At 52.3% G+C, this 20999-nt stretch overlaps 1 protein-coding gene across 1 annotated transcript; it reads right to left on the bottom strand.

The window, feature by feature from the left end:
- Positions 1-19908: 19908 nt before the first annotated feature.
- Positions 19909-20993, bottom strand: ARF6 (ADP-ribosylation factor 6). Its single transcript, XM_010579757.1, has one exon. The coding sequence runs from the start codon at positions 20957-20959 to the stop codon at positions 20432-20434; it is 528 nt and encodes a 175-aa protein (XP_010578059.1). The 5' UTR covers positions 20960-20993; the 3' UTR covers positions 19909-20431.
- Positions 20994-20999: the final 6 nt, after the last annotated feature.

The following is a 20999-nucleotide window of genomic DNA, read 5'->3' as shown; positions in this document are numbered from 1 at the left end:
CTCCGCTCTAGTGCAATCCCCGGCGTGTGCAATCCCCGGCTCACTGACATTTCTGTTCTCCTCCGCGGTGGCAGGAATCGGACGCTTCTCCTCCTGCTCTGACCGGCCTCCAAAGCCCGGCTCTCCTTCAGCTCAGCTTCAGCAGAACCCTGGCCCGAGGCCCTTGGTGCAGGGTGTTAATTCACCTCTGGTTAGGACCTGTGCTCCCCCAAGGGGGAAAAAAGTACAGTTGTGTCTCTGATGAGGCTGGATATGACCCCAGGCTGGCTGGCTGCTCCCCATGTGCATCCTTGCCTGCATGCTGGGACCAGTTTTCATGCCCAGGGTGATGAACGGACCCATTCCCAGTGCAGGCTCTGGGAATCCGGTCTGAAGCCACGGATGAAGTCATTAGTGACAGTTTTCTGCACGTGATTTGGCAGCAGCTGCACGTTTTGCTCCCCCTGCACAGGCTGGCAGCGCAGGCTTAACCCAGTTGATGTGTGGTGGCTTCTGAGGGCTGGTGAGGCCATCTGGAGATGCGTTGTCCACATGTCCCCATGGATTCCCAAGCTCCAGCCACCCTCGGTGAGTGCAGGATCCCGTAAGATGCCTTAAATAAAAAATAAAACAGAGAAATAACCTGGCACGTGCTGCCCTGAGCATCGCCCCAAAAGGAAAATCACTGTTGCCGTACCCGGCGGGGCATCCTGGAGGGGCTGCGGGCTCTACCTCCTGTTGATGCTGGCTCATCCATCACTCCCAATCCAGAGCAGGATAAGAGTTCATGAGCAAGACACCATCAAGCAGAGGTAAATGCGGCAGCCAGGCATGCAGCAGGGAGGAAACAGCTCCGAAAAGCCACGTTTGGGGAAGCAGCATGTCCCTGCACACCAATGCCCTGGGGCTGCCATCACCTCCTTTCCTGTGCTCCCAAAACCCTCCTTGTGGTGATATCCATGATGGAGAGCACAGCTCAGCTGTCCCCAGGCTGCTGCTTCACCATGCCAGGTGTGTTCAGGTGCTAAATCCAGCATGGCCGGGTTTTGGGCAGTGCATCCCTTTTTTGGGGGAGTGCAATATTTTGGGGGGGAGAGCATCACTTTTTTAGGGATATGCATCATTTTTGAGGGAGTGCATCACTTTGGGGAGAGCAGCATGGGTTCGGGGGTTCTTTCCCTGCCTTGGCTCACAGCCTTTTCCACTGCACTCAGGACCTGGGGACCTCCAAGGGCTGAGGCAAGTGAAGAAGCTGAGTGGGATAGCACAGGCGGGCACCGGGAGCCCCGTGGGAGCCCTGGTGTCCCCATGGGAGCTGGGAGAGCCCCATTGCCCCGTCCCCACCACCCACGCCGTGGCTGAGTCACTCCTGCATGTTCGGTCCTTCCTGCCCTGGCACAAGCAGGAGCTCCCCGGGGCGGTTTCGCACCCACCGCCCCGTTTCCTCGGCCAGCCCTATTTAGATGCCCAATTTCCTTTTGGTTTGAATGCAAAGAAAGAGTTAAGCAGCTACAGGCTTGTGTGGATTTGGGCCAGATATTTAAAGATCCACGGCTGGGAAAGGAAAGGGGAGGTGTGATACTCTCCAAACGCTCTCCGCAAACACCTCGGAGGCTCCCGCTGCCGGTGCTGTCCCCGCGCTCCTGGCAGCGACTGGTGGGGGAGAGGCAGAAAATGCCTTTCTCCTATTTTTAGCGCTTCGGTGGTGTCATTAGAATAATCTGGGATTGGAAAACGTTGCTGTGCAAAATTGCCTGGCAAGGCAAAACTCAAAAATGTAAAGGTCTCGGATGCTGCAGGGTAAAGGTGATGGGGATGGAGAGGAAACAGGCGGCCGTGGTCAAACGAGAGCTGCCCGGGGAGCGTGGGTGGCGATGGGGGCGAGCCGTGCCGAAGCGACGCAGAGCAATTTAATAGACATGGCCTTAATAACATCCCAGGAGAGGGAGGTTTAAATAGAGACGAGGTGCCTCCCAGGGAGGGTTATCCAGGCTAGCGGGACGTGCTCAGCCCTGCGCCAGCGCTGGGGACGCTTTTGCAGCCTTGTCGGCGATGCCACCAGGCTCCTCGCCCTTACCACGACGATGTCCCCTCAGCGCAGCCCTTGCAAACACCCCTCTGGAGCCCAGCGTGCTGGGAATAAAATAAATCAGGAAGGGCTAAGCGTTATATGAAAAGCTGAGCTGAATGGAGGAGCTCAGCCAGGCCTTGTCAGCAAACGTCCCCCTGCTGAACCAGGACCAAACCGGTAGAAATTACGCCCAGAAATCGTACCCCCCCCTGAGCCGGAGCTTGTGCAGGAGCCCTGCACTGCACTGGCTCGCAGCCGCCCGCTGCCCCGCATGGGTCTCGTGCCCTCATCCTCCTTTGCCCCTTGGACAACTTGGCAAAGTCCAAAGCTAAACATTAGCTCAGGTCTTGGAGCAGCTGCCGATGGCCAACATGCCGCCCTCCGCTGTCCCCTGGCCGGGTTGGACCTCGTCCCCTTGGACTCAGCCTCCACCTCCATGCATTTCTCCACTTGATTTAAGGTGCTGCCTGGGGCCAACCATCATTTATGCACCTTTTCCCCCAGTCTAGATCCAGAAAGGCAGCATCTCCCCGGTGGCACATCCCTGGTGGTCCCCACCAAACCCCCTTCCCAGTGCCGCGTCGCCTTTGCGCCCTCCGGTTCCCCTTGCATCGCTCCTCCTTTCTGTCTCACGAGCTTCAGCCGTCCCAAAAATATCTAATTTCACATCCTGATCTTGCAGCTCAAGTTCATACATGTCGCTGCCCCAGCAAAGGCTGCAAAGAGAAACATTTGGGCTGTTTATTTGGCTGCACCCTGTTCCTGGTGGGGGTTCGTCGGGGCTGTCCTGCATTTGTACCTCCATCGCGAGCCTTTTTTTTATTTTTGCAAATCAGATCGTGGGAAAAGCCGTTGGCGGCCTTGGGAGAGCAGCCAGGTCGGAGAGCATCCTTCCTGCTCCCAGCCATCCCCCATGCGGGGTCGGAGGAGGACCAGAGCATCTTCCTCTGCAACTGGACGTGTGAAACGGAGCTCGGAGGCTCATGGCAAACCCCGTGCAAACGGCTATCAGGTCCTGGAGGCTGAATTGGACCTGCGTGGGTGTGATGGCTGCCGTCCCACTGCTGTTCGGAGTGTCGCCTTGAAAGCTGGTGCTGCGGCCAAACCAACTGGGAAAATGGGAAAAAAGCATCACCCCAAGCGGAGCGACAGCCACGAGTCCCAGACCACCTCCCCTCCCTCACGCCAGGGGCTATGCCTTGCCGGAACACACCTCCTGGCTATCCGAAGCCCCTTTCTTTGGGGAATAAACCCCACCAAAGGGCAGGGATGTTCCTTTCCAGCCCCAGCAGTGCCAACCCACAGCACCCATCCCCGAGGGACCCCACGGAGGGTCCCCACGTGCTCGCCAGCCGCTGGATCTGTTTGAACACCCGCCGGGCCGGGAGGGTGGAGCGCGATCGTTGCACGGTTAATTGGATTTGGCCGCTGCGACAGAAGGGCCGGGGATTAGGGTGCAGGGGAGGAATTACTGGCGGGGGCAGGAGCTGCCCTCGGGCTCTTTTGTCCTGGGGGATTATTGGTGGGGGCTGACAGACGGGGTTTGATGTCGTGTTCAGGATGGTCGGTGTAATCTCTTGTCGCAGCATCGCGGGCGGCCCTTGGGGATGGGGGGGCCGTGGCGTTCACCCCCTCCATGGACAAACCTCCCAGCTCTGCTCGGGCTGAGGGCTCAGTGTCGCGGATGAAGGATGCTCCGGGCACCTTTGCATGAAGGAGGCTGCTCTGTCTGCCGCCAAGCGATGGGAAGGGACCATGTTCCCCACCATGCACTCCCCAAAAGGATCGGCAGCTCCCGAAACCCATCTGATATAGCTGCTAGAAAACGATGGAGTCATCCTTCCCTGGTGATGTCCTGCGGTATTTAACAGCAGCTGGATGTATCCTCCATGCAGCCCTTTTTGACCCTGTTTAGCTTCTGGTGTTGACCGTCTCTGCAGGGTCGGATTCTGCCCCTCCTGGGACCAGGGGTCTCTAAAGCAAACAGGGACTGGAGTTGAGGCAGAGGGGTGAGCAGCTCTCAGGAAGGGGCTGTGCTTTTTCCTCCCATTTCTTGCTGACAAAAAGCAGCTCAGAGGTTCCCAGTGGAGGGGGGAAACACCAAAAATGCCCTAAAGGGATTGTGGATGCCGGCTCCAGCTCCATGCAGGGAGAGGGGCATCACGGGGGGCTCCTCCAACACCCCTGCCCTGCCACGGGGTTCCTGCCCTGCCACGGGGTTCCCGCTCTGCCAGAGCAGCTGAAACGCCTCATTTCCACAAAAATGAGTGGGAAATGAGCTCTCCAAATCCTCTGGACATTGGCCATCCTGCTGCCGAGGTTGCAGGGAACCCATCGGGATAACCCAACCGGGTGGGGGGGCATGCAGTCCCCCGGACCCAGGATTTGCCTGATGCGCTGCACAAAAACACCTAATTAGTGTTAAACTAGCCAAAAAAACCCACCCCAAACCAAACAGCTGCTGCAGTTTTTGGTGCATGGCATGGATAAGCTCCCCCCCTGCAAAAGCTGTGCCAAAGGGAGGGGGCTGCACGTGGCTGCCCATCGTTAACAGTGGCTGTTTAATTTCCTCTTGAGCAAGGCAGGGGGTTTGCTCCGTGACCAGCATCGGATGAGATAAACTCGCCCAAGCAAAGCAAACGCCCTGAGCCATGGCGTGGGGGGAACCCGAGATCCCCCGGGACTCTTTTGGGATTTGCCGCGGAGCTGGGAGATGATGGGCAGTCGCCTTGTCCCACCACCCAGGACAAATCCCTCAGCGGGGCGTGCGGCGATGCAGGCACTTGGGATTTTGGGCAATGCCGGGCTTGGGGATGACGCTGGCTCTGCTCCAGGTTGGCCAGCAGCTGATAAACCAGGCGGAGCACGGCCACTCCTCCGGAAAAACTGAAATTCAGGAGAAGCCGGTGGAGCCAAGGGAGTGATGGTGCGTAGGAGCTGGAAGTCACCAAGTCACCTCCCTGCGCAGAGGCTGGCCGGGGCCACCCAGGGCATCCCCAAAATGAAGCATCAGTCAGGCAAATTCAACATGTTGTGGCAGTGACGGGGAATCCCAGGGGCAAATCCCGGGAACTCGGCCGTGCTGCGGGAGCCAGGTCAGACCATGTCGCCCATCACCCCTTATCTCTGCAGGGCACTGCCATCCTCTCCCACCAGGGAGGTCCTCCCAGATTTATTTTGGGAGACTGGAGAGAGAGCACGGCTCATCCCTGCTGCCACCATCCCGCTGCCCAGGGTGGCAAAGCTGCTGCCAGCAGGCGAAGGAGCAGCCGGCACGCTGGCCAAACCGAATTCATCTGGGGGGGGCCTGGGGGAACCAGGGAACTGCTTGGGACAGCCTAAGCCATGCAGGGCAAGTTCGAGCAGTCCGGGAACAGGTAATACCTGCTGCACCTCCTGGCAGGGATTACGGGTGTAGCTGCTGGGGCGTGCACGCCGTGAAGGCAGCAGCGGGATGGGACGGGTAAAACCCTGCAGCCAAGCCTGCGCCTCGCTCCCAGCAGGCTTCAGCCCTAAAAAAAAGGAGGTTGAGCGGCAAAGGGGGTCAGGGGGAAGCAGACATGTCCTTCATACCCTCTCCCGTCGGTTTGGTCCAGGTGCTTGGCAAAGGGAACGCCGCAGCAGGGTATTGCGCCGTGGCCGGCACAGCCCGGGAGTGATGGGCAGAGGGGAGACGCAGGTGCTGGCATGCCTGGGAAACTTCAAGAAATCTCCTTTTACACCCAAATCCCCAGTTTGCAGCCGAACCCCAATGTCAGCAGGGTTCGGCAAAGCCAAGAGCGTGATTCACCGGGGAGGCAAAACTGGGTGCTGCCATAGGGACCAGGCTGCGATACGCGGCTGCGGTGTTGCACGCCGTCATGCACTGGGCATCAGCGTGGGGTCTGCTTTCAGCCTGACAGATGTCTTTCGTCAACAGGTTTTTTTTTTTTTGACTGTATCGAAACGTGGGAGAGCAGCAGGGTTTTACGCTGTGGAAAGCGGTGCTCAGCGTCCACTGTGCAGGAGTTAATTGGTTTTCTTTATGCTAATTGCGAGGGGAAGTGAAGAATGCCCTTAATTGGAGGGCAAATCAGCCGTGCAGAACGGGCTCGATTTACCAACCCAGGCACAAAAATCCCAGCTCTCACCCTTGCCATAGCAACGTGGAAATGCAGGGTATTCTGCTCATCCAGCCAAAAAACCAGCCGAGATGCTTTCCTCGGGGACATGCATTCCCCTTACTGGTGAATGGGCCCTCCCCAGACATCCCTGTGGGGAAAATTAAGGCTCAAAGCAATATCTCCTGGGGTTTAAAAGACTCCTGGGGAGGTCTGGTTGCAAGGGACGGTTGGCTTCACCTTGTGCTTACCTGATGGTGTAATGGGGTCTGATGGGACCCGTCTTGGCTGGAGGCATCTTGTGTAAGAACCCAACACTGAGCCCTGGGAAGGATGCTTGGTCTGGGGGCGGACACCCCGTCGACGCCAGCTTCTCCCATACCTCTTCCCGAATGGCCGGATTTAGGGCACGTCAGGAAGAGGGGTGGGAGAACGGGGTCCCCCTCTGCACCACAAGCCACAGAACTGGGATGTAAAAGGCTTGCTCTGGTTTGCAATCCATCACATGCCGCTGCATCCACCAAAAAGTGATTTATTTTTCCAGCTCTTGCAGCCTTTCGTCGACCAGCTTTGGACCGAGCCCATCGCTGGGCTGCCGACGAAGGTCGAGGTGGTATTTGGGATCAGGAGGGTGCATGGTGCAGCAAGAAACACCCATTTTTTTGGCCCCAAGCACCAAAAATAGTGGAATAATAAATAATAATTAAAAAAAATCCCTATTGTGAAGCAAACTTCTCCTGCACAAATCAACTGGTTTTGGGAAGAAAAACTGCCAGCCCCGGGACTCCTCACTCACTGAGCCTTTGCAGAGCTTCCCCATTTTGCAGGGATGGGGAGAGTCCCATGAGCCCATCGGCTTCATGAAGGGGAGTGAAATTTGGGAGCTTTGGAGGGGCTTTGGAGAGACCCCGGAGTTTGCCTCCGCAGCCACTCCCACAGGGAATTTAGATGTTTTCTCCTCTTCCACTTCCAAGCCCGAAACATCCCTGCTGGGACGGCTGGTTACACAGGTCAAAAAAAAGCCATGTGAGTATGAAAATCATATTGAAAAGAGCTGAAACTTAATTAGGTCACATCCTTTAGCAGCAACTTGTGATCTGGCAATGCAAATCACAGCCTGCCTTCGTGCACACACCCGGGCTGGTGAAACCCTCAGCCGATCCTTGTGCCAAAATTGGAGTTTGCTCCTGGGCTAAACATCTTTCTGCCCCTGATTGTAGCCTTCCCCAGGTACAGGGAGTTTGCAGAGCCACATCCCGCAGGCACGGCCGACTTTCTTTCTTTCATTTTCGCTGCATGTTATGTGTAAGGCACATTGGAGAGATAAAAGAAGGGAAGATGTGGGGAGGGACACGGGTGGCAGTGGGGGACGGGGCATCCCGGTGTCTCTGCAGGCTTGGGGTAGGGAATGGGGGCTTGCTGACACCCCGTTAAATCAAAGCTCCTTAAGCAACCTCAGCTGAGAAAGGAGAATAACTCTAATTTACAGCATTGCACACTGGGGCTCTGTCTGGAAAATATGACAGCGGTTAATGAGGAAAGCACACCGGCGTGATTTCCCTCCGAAGCTGAGCAGCTGGGGAAAAAATCAGGAAAACGCGGTATCCCTCCAGTTTGCTGTGAGGTGAAACCCTCCTGCAGTTGTGTTTTGGGGTGTCATCCTGGCTGTGCCCAAACCGAAACCGTGGTGGTCGTCGTCGTCATCTTCCCCGGGACTGCCGTGTGGGCGATGCTCGTCAGCACCAGGGCCAAAGTCAACCACGGAGTCGGTGCCGTCGCTCCCATCAGAGCTTTCCCAAGGAAGCAAACAGGCACCGTCAGCCTCCCAAGTGTGGGATTTGGGTCAACATTGACCCTCTCGTTAATCTACGCCCGCCGGTGTCGCGTGGGTGTCGTTGATTGAGGAGCGGCACGATTGCAGGCTCCGAGGTTCGCTCTCGGCCTTTGCGGCACTGAGATTTGACAACCCCCTCCCCCCCGTAATGGCTCCGTGCTGGGGCTGGCCCACGCATCACAGCGCCCATCTTTTGGGGGAAAACCCAGTGTTTTTACATGATGTGCTGTCCAGGAGACTGTACACATGCTGGGTCTAAAATCATGGGGAGAGCTCGCTGCTGGACCCCTTAGGGTTTCTCAGGATCCCCCCATCTCTTGCAGCCTCCAGGATCAAACAACTCTCCACTTCCAACTTTGCAGCCTCTGGAAAATGAAAGGGAAACCTTCTCCCAACCCCGCCAGTGGCTTTTCCACCAGATATCTGTAATCCAGCCTCCTGCAATCCCACTTCAGACATCTCAGATATTTGAAGACGTACACGCGCTTTTAGGTCTTGGTTTGGGAGAAGAAACCAGGGCCACAGCTATATTGCTTGGCAACAGATTTCCTTCCCCCAAAAAAAAAAAAAAATAACCAACTCAACCCCAAGCGTTATATATAATTCAGTGGAAAGGCCTGCAGGCAACGCCCTGCAAACGCTGTCAGGGCAGTCTGAGCTGTGAGAGCTTTGTGGAGGGGATATTTTGGGAAGACGGGGGCTGGTGCCAGGAAGACAGGGCTGCTGAGATGGGGGGGTTGCTCCCAAGGCTTCACACTCACTTAAAGAAAGGGCAGAAGCACCCAGATCCAGTCCCGGAGTCTCCCACAAACCAAGTGAGGATGGCATGTCTGCCCAAAAAAATCACCCGACAACACCAGGAGCCACATCAGAGTCCTTTTTCCTTGCCATGACCCCCCCAGCAGCCATCTAGCAGCATAAAGGGGCTTTAGCTTAAGCAAAAAAAGGAGATGCTGTGGCTTGAGCACAAAGGTTTTGCCCCAGAGTAAAACACCGGGTCCAAACAGGCGTCACTGGCCTCAGGTTTGGGAAGTCCATGCAGGACCAGGTCGGGCTCTGCAGTCCCAGCTCACAAATGTCCCCATCTCCTCCGTGGTTTTAGCCAGTACCAGTTTCCCTGCAGACACCGGTAGTGGTTAAGCATCCCAAGAAGGGGATGCTTTTAGCTGGGGATCCATCAAACACAAATCTGGATTAACCTTTGCCATTTATTTATTTATATATATATAAAAACTTTTGCAATTTAAGCTAGCAGCAGTCATTGGGGTTTTTTCACTTTCACTTACAGTGTTCAAAGGCAGAAAGCAGCATTTGGGCGGCTTTCATGTTTGCATGTTGTTGCCAGCGGGACGTTAGGTTGGGAGATGTGAATATATAAACCAGACGGACACCCACGGGCAGGAGCGGGTGCAGAAAGGTTCCCCCCGCCGCATCCCCACTCAGCTGCCCTGCTGCTGGCTTTCCCAGCTGCTCTCCCCTGGTTTCATTTGTCACCGCAGGGATGGAGTTGGAGATGCACAGAGACCCTCCGACATGCTTTTTGGCAAAAGCAACGCTGGTGCTGCTGTGCTGGGCTCCAGTGGCCATCTCCAGCAGTGTGATATTTCACCACCCAGCGGTGCGAAGCAGGGGGTGGGTGAGCTCACCTCCAGCACGCAGAAGTAGATTTATATCTAATTTAAATCTACATTTAAAGGCATTTTGCATCCAGCGCCGTGCCTGACCACGGCCCCACGCACGGGCCGTAGCCAAGTTGAGCGCGTTAGATGTTGGCTCTGCTACAGAAACATCATCCTGCTCTTTTTTTTTCCAAGAGCTCCAAGCTGACAAAGCAGCTGGCGTGGAAAGATGCTCGGGGAGCTCGCGCCGCTGGGCTGGATCACCCAGCCCTGGCAGCGGGGAAGAGCTGCTGGTCCTCCCGCTCCTCCACCCCAGCTGGCATTTTGGTGGGAGGGAGCAGGCAGCACAGATCCCACCAAAGCTGACAGAGACGTTTTGGACCCACAAGGGGATGCCGAGTCCCCAACCTGGTGATTCTCCAGGGATATGGGCCGGGAGCCTGCAAACGAACACGCCACATGCAACCCCCTTTCCAGCACAGGCAGGGTCTTTGCCAGGACAAGCAGTGCCAGCACAGCTGTAGTCTGGATTTCCTCGTGTCTTTGGAAGGCAGCTTCACGTCTAGCATTAATTGCTTTCTTAATTACTACCGTCACCCTCCGCACCCTCCCGCGGTGTCTCGCAGGGAGCGCTGAATGACATGCTTGTTTGCAACGCTGGATCACCCGGGTTTTTTTTTCTTCAACCCCGTTTATTTATTAGCTGGCATTACCTTCCAAGCCAACCGGATTTAACATTTTTGTTCCAGTTGGCAAAGATTTTATTGACCGTGGAGAGGCAGAAATTGCCCATCGCCTGCTGGCTTGACGTCCCAAACCCAAAGGGAACTGGGGAAGTGGCAACTTGGGCATCATTTTTTCCTCCGTGCTGCTCACGAAAGCCTTGCTGTTGGCACTTAACTTACTCCAGACACACACTCTGTATATATGCACATACATTCCTTGGCCATGCGATCAGACCGGAAAAGATTGCATTCAGCCTAAGAACCGCAGTGGGAAGGAGGCCGGGGAAAAGCTGTGCATTAACCGACACAAGAGCGCTGCAGCCTCCAGAAAAGCTGCAGTCGACACTTTTTTTTTTTTTTTTTCGGAGGCGTGGTGCTAAAAGAGGAACCGCCGAGGGATGTGCGGTTGGAAAGGCCTAGATGGGTGTGGGGAGGAAAGCTCTTTTATTTTGGCAAAATCCTCCTCCCTCTTGCAAATCGCTCTCTGCAGAAGGACTTTGTGCACTACGAGGATCTGCCTTTGCATCGGCAGCCCCTCTCAGGATCCTGCACCAAGGGCACTATCAAGGTGCCACCGAGCCAGCTTCTCCCATGAACCTCACCTTTATTAGTCGCCTCTCCTGCCGCTGACCATGGCAGCTTCAGTGCCACCCAACTGAAGGTTGGCCGAGACCACCTCACCCAGCCGGGACTCGCTCCCTCCCGGGACCAGGTCAGCAGGGCAATGCCCAAACCATATCCCAGGTCTGAGCCGTAACCAGAGCCAGACACCATCCCTGCACTCGTACCCCACCACGTAGGGTGGGTTTCTGGACAGTGGCAGGGTTGCAGCCCAAAGAGCAACCTCGTGGCAAGAGTTTTGCTCTGGTCCCTCAAGCCTTGCGCTCCAGCTTCCACTTTCTAGTCCCACCGAACAGCCCCTCCAAGTCAGCATTACACAAGCTCGGCCACCCTGCACCCCCAGACCCTGACCGCCCCGGTTTTTGGATGGTCGAGCAACAGTTTTGTTGCTCCGAGTGTTGGGTGTTCAGGCACGAATGCGGCGAGCTCTGCGCTTTGCTCTCAGCATCGTCGGAGCAGGATCAGATCCTCGGCGCAGGCGCCGGTGGGACCGGGAGCTGCGGCAGGAGCGGGGCTGAGCCCCCGGTCTCCCCCCTGACCGACGCACGGTTTTCGTGCTAAAACAGCTTCCCATCGGAGCGGTGCTGCGCCAGGGCGTTAAGCGCATCAGTTACTCACCCGTGCCGCACCAGCATTTGCATAATTTCAATTATGTTTCCAAAACGGGGAACAGGCTTTGACAACAACAACTCTGCAGTACCTTGAAAAATCAGAGAAGATGGAAAAACCGTCATCTCGGACCTGATGGCCCTGCAAATGCCTTCCACTGGCATAAACTCAAAGGTGTTGTCGCAGTATGGAAAAGGATGTAGCAATCCAGGTTTTGCCATCGAAACCGATGGAAATAGACAAGTTTGAGGAAGAAAGAGCCTCCCCCCAGGTACTGCTCTGCCTCTCTGCCCGGTACCTGTCACCCTCCTGTCCCCGCAGCCCCCGTCCTCGCCCCATCCCTTGCCTCCCCCAGGAGCATCCCAGCTACCGCAGCTTCTGCCTTTCCCCATTTTTCTCCTGTACCTGGAGGCAAAAGAAAACCAGGGCTGATGGAGCCGGCTGTGCCCCCCTCCCACCTCACTGTATCTGCCGTCGGTGTGTTGAGACATCGCTGCCTACGAGGAGGGTGCAACAGGATATTTATTCTTCATTAGTCACCTCACCCTCCCTATCTGTCATCTGCAAGCGCCCCGGCTTGAACTGCAGGTTTCTAAGCAGGCTGGTTCGTACCCACGCAGCTGCGGCACGGCTGTCCCGGAGCCTTCCTTGGTGCCGCGGCACACATTTTTGGCAACCTAGGGATGCTGGGGAGTTGGCAGATGTTAAACACATCCACGGATCCGATGCTTTAAATAGCACCTTCTTTTTTTAAAGGCGGTTGCTGGGAGGTGGGTTAGAGCTCAGGAGTAAGCCTGCTTGCCATAAGCCTCCTCTCCAGACTACGGGAACCAGCAGCAAAATATTCCGGGTCTCAGCGTTAAGCAGCCTGCGGTTCATTAGCAATCCAAGAGAGGAGTAAGCTGCGAGCTTCAGAGGAGAGACATCAGCTCATAAAACCCTCAAGTGTTGGGAAGCTCCAGTTTTTCCAAAGGCCCGAAAGCAGCCCGGCTGCTGAATAATGCATCAGGCTGCCAAGAAGTTGGCAAACACCGGGCAGAACGAGTTAATCCACAGATCCCACTCGGATGCCAGCGCTCCTTCAGCATCAACGTGATTAACCAGTTTCACTACTTGGAGAGTTTCCGGGAGGACCAGGAGCTGCCAGAGTGCGTAAAAGAGGGGAAGGAGAAACTGCGGAGCCCCTTCTCCGCCACGGCACAGTGGGGCATGGGGGGACCCTGGCATGGTGAAGAGGTAACCATGAGCATAGTGTTGGAGCAAAGGGGTTTCAGGCGGTGACCTGGCAGCCTCAGTTGAAGGAAATCCATGTGCAGCTTCATACAAGGTGAAAAGCCATAGCTCGTCCTCGTGGGGACAGGCACCCCTCTTCGTAAATCACGAATAAGGTCCACGATGGAAACAAAAGCTGGGAAGCTTTGGCTTTGTGTTTAAGAGCATAACTTGATATCAAGGGGAAAATGCAGAAGATACCTAATAAAGAAATTATAGCTATCAGCCAAATAGGCAAGGCAGGAGCTGAGATCCTGAGATTGCAGCTGCAAGGCTGCAGGCAGCTTTACCTAAGGGAGAACATACCACTGCTTGGTCTGAAATATTCCCATCCCTCCCTAAAGAGGGCCAGAAAGCTGCAGCACAGTGGCCAGAAGCAGGTCTGAGGCAAAAAGGTGCCTTTGCAGCTGCAGGAGACCAGCAGGAGCAGGCCAGGAGCATCGCCAGCGCCCGGGCAGCAGCGTCCCAGCCTGGCTGATGGTCACCCAGTCTCATACCCGCCACATACTCAAGATGCTTGGAGGCAAGGGCCGGAGGACTTTGAGTTCATTAACTAGTCCAAGGTTGTAAGATGAGCCAGAGCGAGATCGAGGGACAGCTCATTGGCAGCGATTCAACGCCTTCCACAATGCAGCGCCGGACGCCAGCGACTTTCACATCGGCCCTTGCTGAGCTTGGCTCGTCTTCCAGCTAGCAGGTGCTGGGGAAGTTTGTCCTGAACCTTTGTATCAAGCAGCAAGAAGAAATCAAACACACCAGCGGCGCCTGCCCCACTGCTGCCGCCTCGCCTCCCCCTTGAAATGCTTTTATTTTCAGTGCCGACGTGAAAACCAGTCCGGTGCAGGTCATCGCAGCCGAAACAACCCTTTTGATGCAAAATACGAGTATCTACGTGACGCATAGGATGTAATTCGAACATTTAAACACGATGCAATTTGAACACTTTTAGGCAGACTTGCTTTGGAGGGAGAGGTAGAGCCAAATCACTGCTTTGCTTGCAAAAGCTTCCTGCTCTATGGCGAGAGACAGGCGCTGGGTTTGGTTGCAGTTAGGGCAGCAGATTGAAAGCCACAAGTACGTGATAGGAAAAGCTTCCCAGAGACCTGGGTCAGTTCCAGACTAATCCAGCCCCTGTGGGGAAAGGGCGTTCTGGCAGATGTTAAGCTAATGGGATAACTGCACCAGTGCACCTCGGTCCGCTGACGGGCGGCAGCTGGAAGTTAACAGCCACGGGGTTAGTGCCTGCTCCACAACAGCCCCCTGTTTTCAAAAGGAAAACGTAGAAAGCTCCTCGGGGCAAAAATAGCAAATATTAACAGCACGAGGACTATGCAATCCCACGTTCCACGCTCGCAAAGTGCAAAGTCTCCTTCCGAGAAAGTATGCCAAGCAAACTTTACTTCCAAGTTAGAAGCTGCCAGCACCAGGCGCCGGCACCAGTATCAGTTCCACCTCGCAGCCTTAGCCCAGCACGGCAAACCACTCTAACAACTCCTGCCCTTCACGTAACGAGTTTGTTCGTCGAATACCAGCTTCAAAGGGAGGCCAGAAGTATTTCGGGGCTGGTGTCGGCGCTGGACGTTTTCCTCCACTCCTCTCCGTCCCCAGCAGTGATGATGGAGGCGGGTGCTGGAGGCTGGGCGCCTGCCCCTTTCCCCACGATGTACCTTCCTCCGGACCCTCGCGGGCTTGGGGACAAGCATCGCTGCAGCTCAGGCATGCGAAGAGCAATATAGTCTTCTCAAATAGTCCTAGTTAAGCCTGGGAAAACGCTTCCCTCGCTACTGAGGTCTGCCACCCTGTCTGCCCTACTCTCCTGGAACCGCAGAGGCTGAGGGCCAGCGTAGGACAGCCGAGCGCAGCGTGAGCTGCCTCGAGGTCTTTCACTTTTCCCCTCCCCAAAATGTGAATTAAGAGTGCACCCCCATAACACAGCCAAACAACCATGGGCACGCAGCGCAGCCTTTTGCTGCAGTTTTCCACAAGTTTTCATCTCTTGCAACGATGAGAGAGAAAACCTCCCCTCCCGCTCCATCAGAAAGAAACTTCGGGATGAAGCCAGCGCCTGGCTCCGGCAGCGTTACCCCCATTATATTTCAAACAAGGAATCCAGTCTAGGCACAGACACAGAAACAAGTTCAGGAGTTCAGCGTGTCATCTACACCTTGGCTTCCTCCTCTTCTCTTTTTAACCCCTGAGTGAGTTTTCACCAAGTCTGAAGGGCAGGTGGGGCACAAAGGGTACCTCTACTGAGCCAGGAGTTGCTGGTGGTTCCCCCTCGAGTTTGCACTCATCTGAATACTCCTATGGAAATAAAAGTGTTTCAAGCGTTATCAATTTCTATCTCTCACAGAACAGCATTAAATCCTGCTTAAGTATTTTTTCTAACTAATGCTGTCCTAAAAGATACAACTAAAGAAACCAGTAACAGAGGAGTGAAGCGCATCCTCTGGAAGGCGAAACATTTCTCTTGAGGCGAAAGCAAGGGCCTGAGCCTGTTAAACCGCTGTGAGACTCTGATGCTGGAGAGAACTCAGCAGATGACTCACATCTTTACTTTTTTTTTTTTTTTTTTCCCCTCCTCTCTTTTTTAAGGAGGCCAGAGATACCTGTTCTTAAGCAAGAGAAGAGCAACTTCCTGGACAATACGTCGCATACCCAGTTTACCGCCTATAAAAAGCCGCCTTTCGCACAAGCTCCCGGCGCTTGTCGGGGACGCAGCCCTCGCTGCCGAGCACCACGGGGTTCTGACTCACCCGCTTCACGGCAGGACTAAAATTACACTCCTCTTTGCAGTGCTCCAAATTTTGAAAGTGAGATGGATTGCGGTGCTCAAGTCGTCCACCTTGGCCTGAAGTCCTGAAAAGCGTTTGCGCTTAGACATAGTTCTGAAAAAACAGACTTGAGCAGCGTCAGTGCCGGAGTTGTGCTTAGGACGTCAGAAGAGGAACAGAGTTAGTAAGTGGAGATGTCGCTAACTCACCAACAGCCCTTGAAAGCTGACGCTTCCCCCCAAGGCGAGGGGAAAGTTTTGGTGTTTTTTTTTCCTCCCAGAAAGCACCAAAGCTGAGGTGATTTCAGATTCTGCATACTGAGCCCTTCAGGCTGGACAGGTATTAGAAACAAGTCCAAGATAAAAAGCACAACCATGCGTTAGTGGGAAGTCTGAGTCACGGTGCCCACACCAAGGCTGCTTCCACGCTCCCCAGCAAGTTCTCCAGTCCCAGCGGTCGCTTCTCCCATTCCCAGCGACAAGGGAAATAATGCTCAGGTCCATCAGCAAAGCGACCGGCTATCACAGATCTTGTGGCCAGCTGTTTTGACGATGCAATTAATTTTTTTAAACCGAGAGATGTTTCCTTTGGGAGGACTATCATATTAGCAGGGTTAATTTCCAATTAGGGATGGCAGGCACATTTTTTCCGAACCCTGTCCATGAGGACCACGGCCCTGTGACCAGGGAAAAAAGCCCTGCTGAAGAGTGAGTCACGGTGCAATTCGGGAAGGGTGCTCTCGGGCGTCACGCTAACCGCTGCTGTAACAAAGGTCCGATTTAAAACGATAAGTGCTGACATTTTGAAAAATGACTAACTACTACAACGAAAGAAACATGAGTTTACTCTTTTGGAGCCTGGTCTCCCAACTCCAAGTAGTTTAATTAAAGTCAGAGTAAGTTCATTTACACAGCCACACCCTTAACTGACATTCAGGTAGATAGAGCCTAGCCTAAATACCCTGGAAGAAAAAGGCTTTGCGGAGGATTGCAGCTGCAGTGGGCCCACCGCCCCTGCACCCAGGTACTCCCACCTGGCTGAATAAAGTTTCCTGGCGATTCCCAAAAGCTCTGCAACAAGGAGACAGCTCCGAGCGGCTGACGCCTGGCCTCACACCTGCACCTGTGGGTGCTGGGAGCCACCTCGAAAACCTCCACTGTCCCCTCTCTCAGCAAAGCCCCAGCCTGAGCAGCCCGACAGCCCAGCTTCAGGCTGGGATCTGCGGGTGGTTCCAGTAACATCGCTGCCTTTCCTCGGGCCCGCGGGACGGCAGCTGCTGCAGTAACCGTAGCCCGCTGCATGTACCCCAGCCCGCTGCTCGGGTCCCGGCCCCCCCACGCATTCCCCGCTGCACCTGCCCAAGTCCTTTTATCAGCTCGCTCGTGTCCTATTCAGGCACCAAAGACGTCCCAGCTTCACATCTGTCGTTCCACAAGCACCCCTATTCACTCATCGACCCTTTTGTCCATCGCTGCATTTTCTACGCTGCCCTAACATCTTCCCTTTCCGACCAAGTCATTTCTTCCATGAAACACAGCACCGTCCCGCTGAGCGACAGTCCCTCCGAGCCCTCTCACGGAGCTGGTCACCTTCCCACGTTACGTGGGGCTGGCACCGAGGCAGTATAAATTTGACACTAAAGTTTGCTAAAGATTGTTAACTGCAAGCGGGAGTATTAAAGAAGTATCATCCTTTCCACTTATAAAAATAGTCGCTAATCTAAGTCTCAAAGGAATTACAGACAGGCTTTCAAAACTGTGAGATACAGAACAGAGACCTCTTTATGCTGGCAGAATGCTCTACTCCAGCACCGTATTGCCCCTTTCTGTTTCTCTCATAATTAAATATAAGTAACATACCAGGAGAGCTCCGCTGTATAATTGCTTTATTTTCTGCTTATTAGTTCTTTACCAACACTACAGCCATATTGAGAACACAAAATTCCTGTTTACTTTAGTCAGGGAGATCACAGTCTACAAACTCATTCACTTATCAGACACGATTAACGCCATTCAAAACTTACTCCATAAATTCACATGAACACAAATTGATGCACTTAAACTCCAGATTAGTTTTTAAATCATAGGATTTCTTACAGATTGCCACTTTATCCTACAGGCTGTGTTTACTGCCCGATAGCCACTAGTTCGTGGTGAGGTTCAGCTACAACCTATAAAGGACATGTTGAAAGTGAAACCTTTATATTTTGTTCAGTAGCAATGGCCATTTATTTTTGACATCTCTGCCACACGTTTCAGTAACTTTTTCTCCCCCCCCCCCCAAAGACATTAAAAAAATTCAGAAGCATAACCAGTTTCCTTTCACCTACAAAAACAGAATAACAAAGTTACTAAGGAAATACAAAATTGTGAATTCAACTTAATGCAAAGTCTAGCAAAGAAGTCTGCCCCAGCACTTGAAGAGAAAACATAGTAAATCAACTTAGACAAAAAATGAAGTTATTGAAGTTTTCATGTTGACTGAGAATAGATTTAAGAAAGTTCAAGAACCATTAATAGAGCTTCAAGTTTTCCAGTTTAGGCATTTACTTTGTGCTTGGCTATTTTATTTATGCTCCAGAAGAAAACAGTAACCATATTCTTGTATTTTTAGTCTTAATACCACCACAGTATTTGTTAAGTTACATCAACAGGAAAAAAAAAAAAAAAAAGCTAGAAAATAGAGCAATGATATTCCAGTGGCAAAAAGCCTTGAGTGGAAAAAAAAAAGAATCTCACCTCCTCTTCTTTAGAGCTGAGATTTAAAAGGTTATTCTACATTAAGCTTTTGCAGACTCTAACTTACAAAGGCTTACAGTCAATCAATGCTCTATCTTCTAGCATCAAGAACCCATTCAGTCCCATTTGCAACCCACATCAAGATAAGTCTTTTGGAACCATATTCTAAAGGAACTTTTAAGTGGTCCAAAGCATCAATTTCAGAAGTGAATTCAGTATTTTTATCTTCCCATACATCTTTGGTAAGAGCTCCATATACAACGTACTTTGCATACAGAGTCAACACTGCAGAAATGTAGTGTAATGCCCCCAATTTCATGTAAAACTCATATCCTTGGAAAACAGAGAAAAAAAAAAAAAAGCCATTTTCTTCTGGTTTTGTAGCATACATTCCTGGAATTCCCCAATCGAGTTTAACTCCTTGAGGAAATCTGAAGTTAATCCTTAAGGCTGAATAAGAACCAGCTGCTTTAACATTTTTTGCACCCAGCATTAATACTTGATTGAGTTTTTATACTAATACTTGTTCTGGGTGGGTTGTTTGGTTTTTGTTTGGTTTTTTTTTTGCCAGTCACATCTGCAAACTGTGATATGGCAAATGAGCTGCTTGCCCTTTAAGAACTAATTATGGAAGTTTACATTCGTAGTCGTATACTCTCTCTCTCTCTCCTCCCCGCTCTCATTAGTAGTTACTCAATGGGCTTCAGACATCCAACATAGTTCCCTTCCTACAGGACTACAGCAACAACTGGCTACACCGAGACAGATGGTGAAGACTGCAACTACTTGCATGAGTTCAGTCGAGTCTTGGAAAACTGAACCAATAAGTGATTTCCACAAAATGGCTATTATTGAGACGTCAGAATTACCGAGCTCAATTAAAGCATAGCACGGACCTTGCCCCCTCGGAAGTCTACAAAACAGAAAAGAAAAAAACCAAAATGCCTTTCTCCACTACATGCATGTCAGAAAGAATGAGAAATCCTTTTAAGATTTAGATGTCTTCAACTGTCTTGAGATGAAAGCAGTTTGTCTTGATCACAAGACAGGCAAGTCAGTGCTAGATTTTTGCCTAAACATCTGTGACTTAAAGTAAAACTTGTTGCAACGCTTACACGTTATTGCTGCATTTTCTGGAAGGAACCTATCTTGCATTGAATCGGAGACTGACACGAGTAGTAAAAACTGCAGCTAAACATCATTTAAGTTTGCAATGCAAGACGAAAACTGAACAGTATCTACCCTGGAACTATTACATCATTCATGTCTTATTTGCTATATGGTTGCTATGTAGTATGGGGAACTTATTTGCATCCCTTCTCATGCATGATGTATGGTTCAGAACTTCACAGCTGACATTTCAAAGCAGTTCTTACATTACCTAGTTAACATTATGCCTGATATGCACTTTGAACATGTTACAATGGTATTCTCACTATCTGCCACTGTAGGCAAGAATTCGTTTCATTATTAGTCTGAGATATGAAGACAGACTGAGAGTCACTATTTAGTTACAGATTAACAGAACTTTAAAAAAAGTCCTTAATATAAAAAGACAGACTGCAGTTTGATTTTAAGCAATAATTTTCAGTTTACTAGATGAAGTAGACCTATCAACATATTCTGCATGAATGCAAAAAAGTAGCAATCTACAGCAAGTGATAGAAGAAAAAAAAATATATAATCAAAAAAGTAGAACCAGAAAGCATACACTGAAAACAGTACCCCTCCCCCAACCATCCCCCCAAATAATCAAACCATCTTAAGGGCTATCAAGAGGAAAAAAAAAAAAGTTACTTAGCAAGTCTACAATGTGTCTTTCCCCTGTTTGCTGGAAGTCTGCCATAGCATCTAGTGCTTGTGTTCATGTCACATTCGGAGATTAGAGCATCCTAACGCCAAGCAAGAAGAGTTAAAACAGGAATCCAGTCAAGTGTGCAGAAGGAAAGGGTGGTAACTGGAGAAAGGTGATCATAATCCTATGGATGCTTTTGTTTTACTTTTCAGTAGAGAATCATTCTTCCGGAAAGCCATGTGGGTTATTTTTTTTTTCCTTTAATTCTTTGTAGACTAAATAGTTGTTCTCTCATTAGGATTTATAATTGGATGTTAACCATGTCAGCCCTTCATAGAGTCCATCCCCTGTAGTAGCACAGGAGGGCTGCACGTACCAATTCCTATCCCTGATTCGGGTCAGGCCCAGTTTCTCCTGGATTTCATGGGGTTTCATGGCATCAGGCAGGTCCTGCTTGTTGGCGAAGATGAGGATGATGGCGTCCCGCATCTCCCTGTCGTTGATAATGCGGTGGAGCTCCTGGCGGGCCTCGTCGATGCGGTCGCGATCGGCGCAGTCCACCACAAAGATCAACCCTTGCGTGCCTGTGTAGTAGTGCCTCCAGAGGGGACGGATCTTGTCCTGGCCCCCGACATCCCACACGTTGAACTTGACGTTTTTGTAAGTAACCGTCTCCACGTTGAAGCCCACGGTGGGGATGGTGGTGACGGACTGGCCCAGCTTCAGTTTGTACAGGATGGTGGTTTTACCAGCCGCGTCCAGACCCAGCATCAGGATCCGCATCTCCTTGTTGCCGAAGATCTTGGACAGCACCTTGCCCATCTCGGCGGCATCCAAGGGGCCCGGCGCCTCCGGGGTGGGG

This window comes from Haliaeetus leucocephalus, unplaced genomic scaffold (assembly GCF_000737465.1).
Source record: "Haliaeetus leucocephalus isolate CR32 unplaced genomic scaffold, Haliaeetus_leucocephalus-4.0 Scaffold678, whole genome shotgun sequence".
Lineage (NCBI taxonomy): Eukaryota > Metazoa > Chordata > Aves > Accipitriformes > Accipitridae > Haliaeetus > Haliaeetus leucocephalus.
This window is presented reverse-complemented; position numbering and strand designations above follow the sequence as displayed.

What these genes read in the sequence shown, in the direction of transcription:
- ARF6 (XM_010579757.1), bottom strand. Translation starts at nt 20,959, where the DNA reads ATGGGCAAGGTGCTGTCCAAGATCTTCGGCAACAAGGAGATGCGGATC.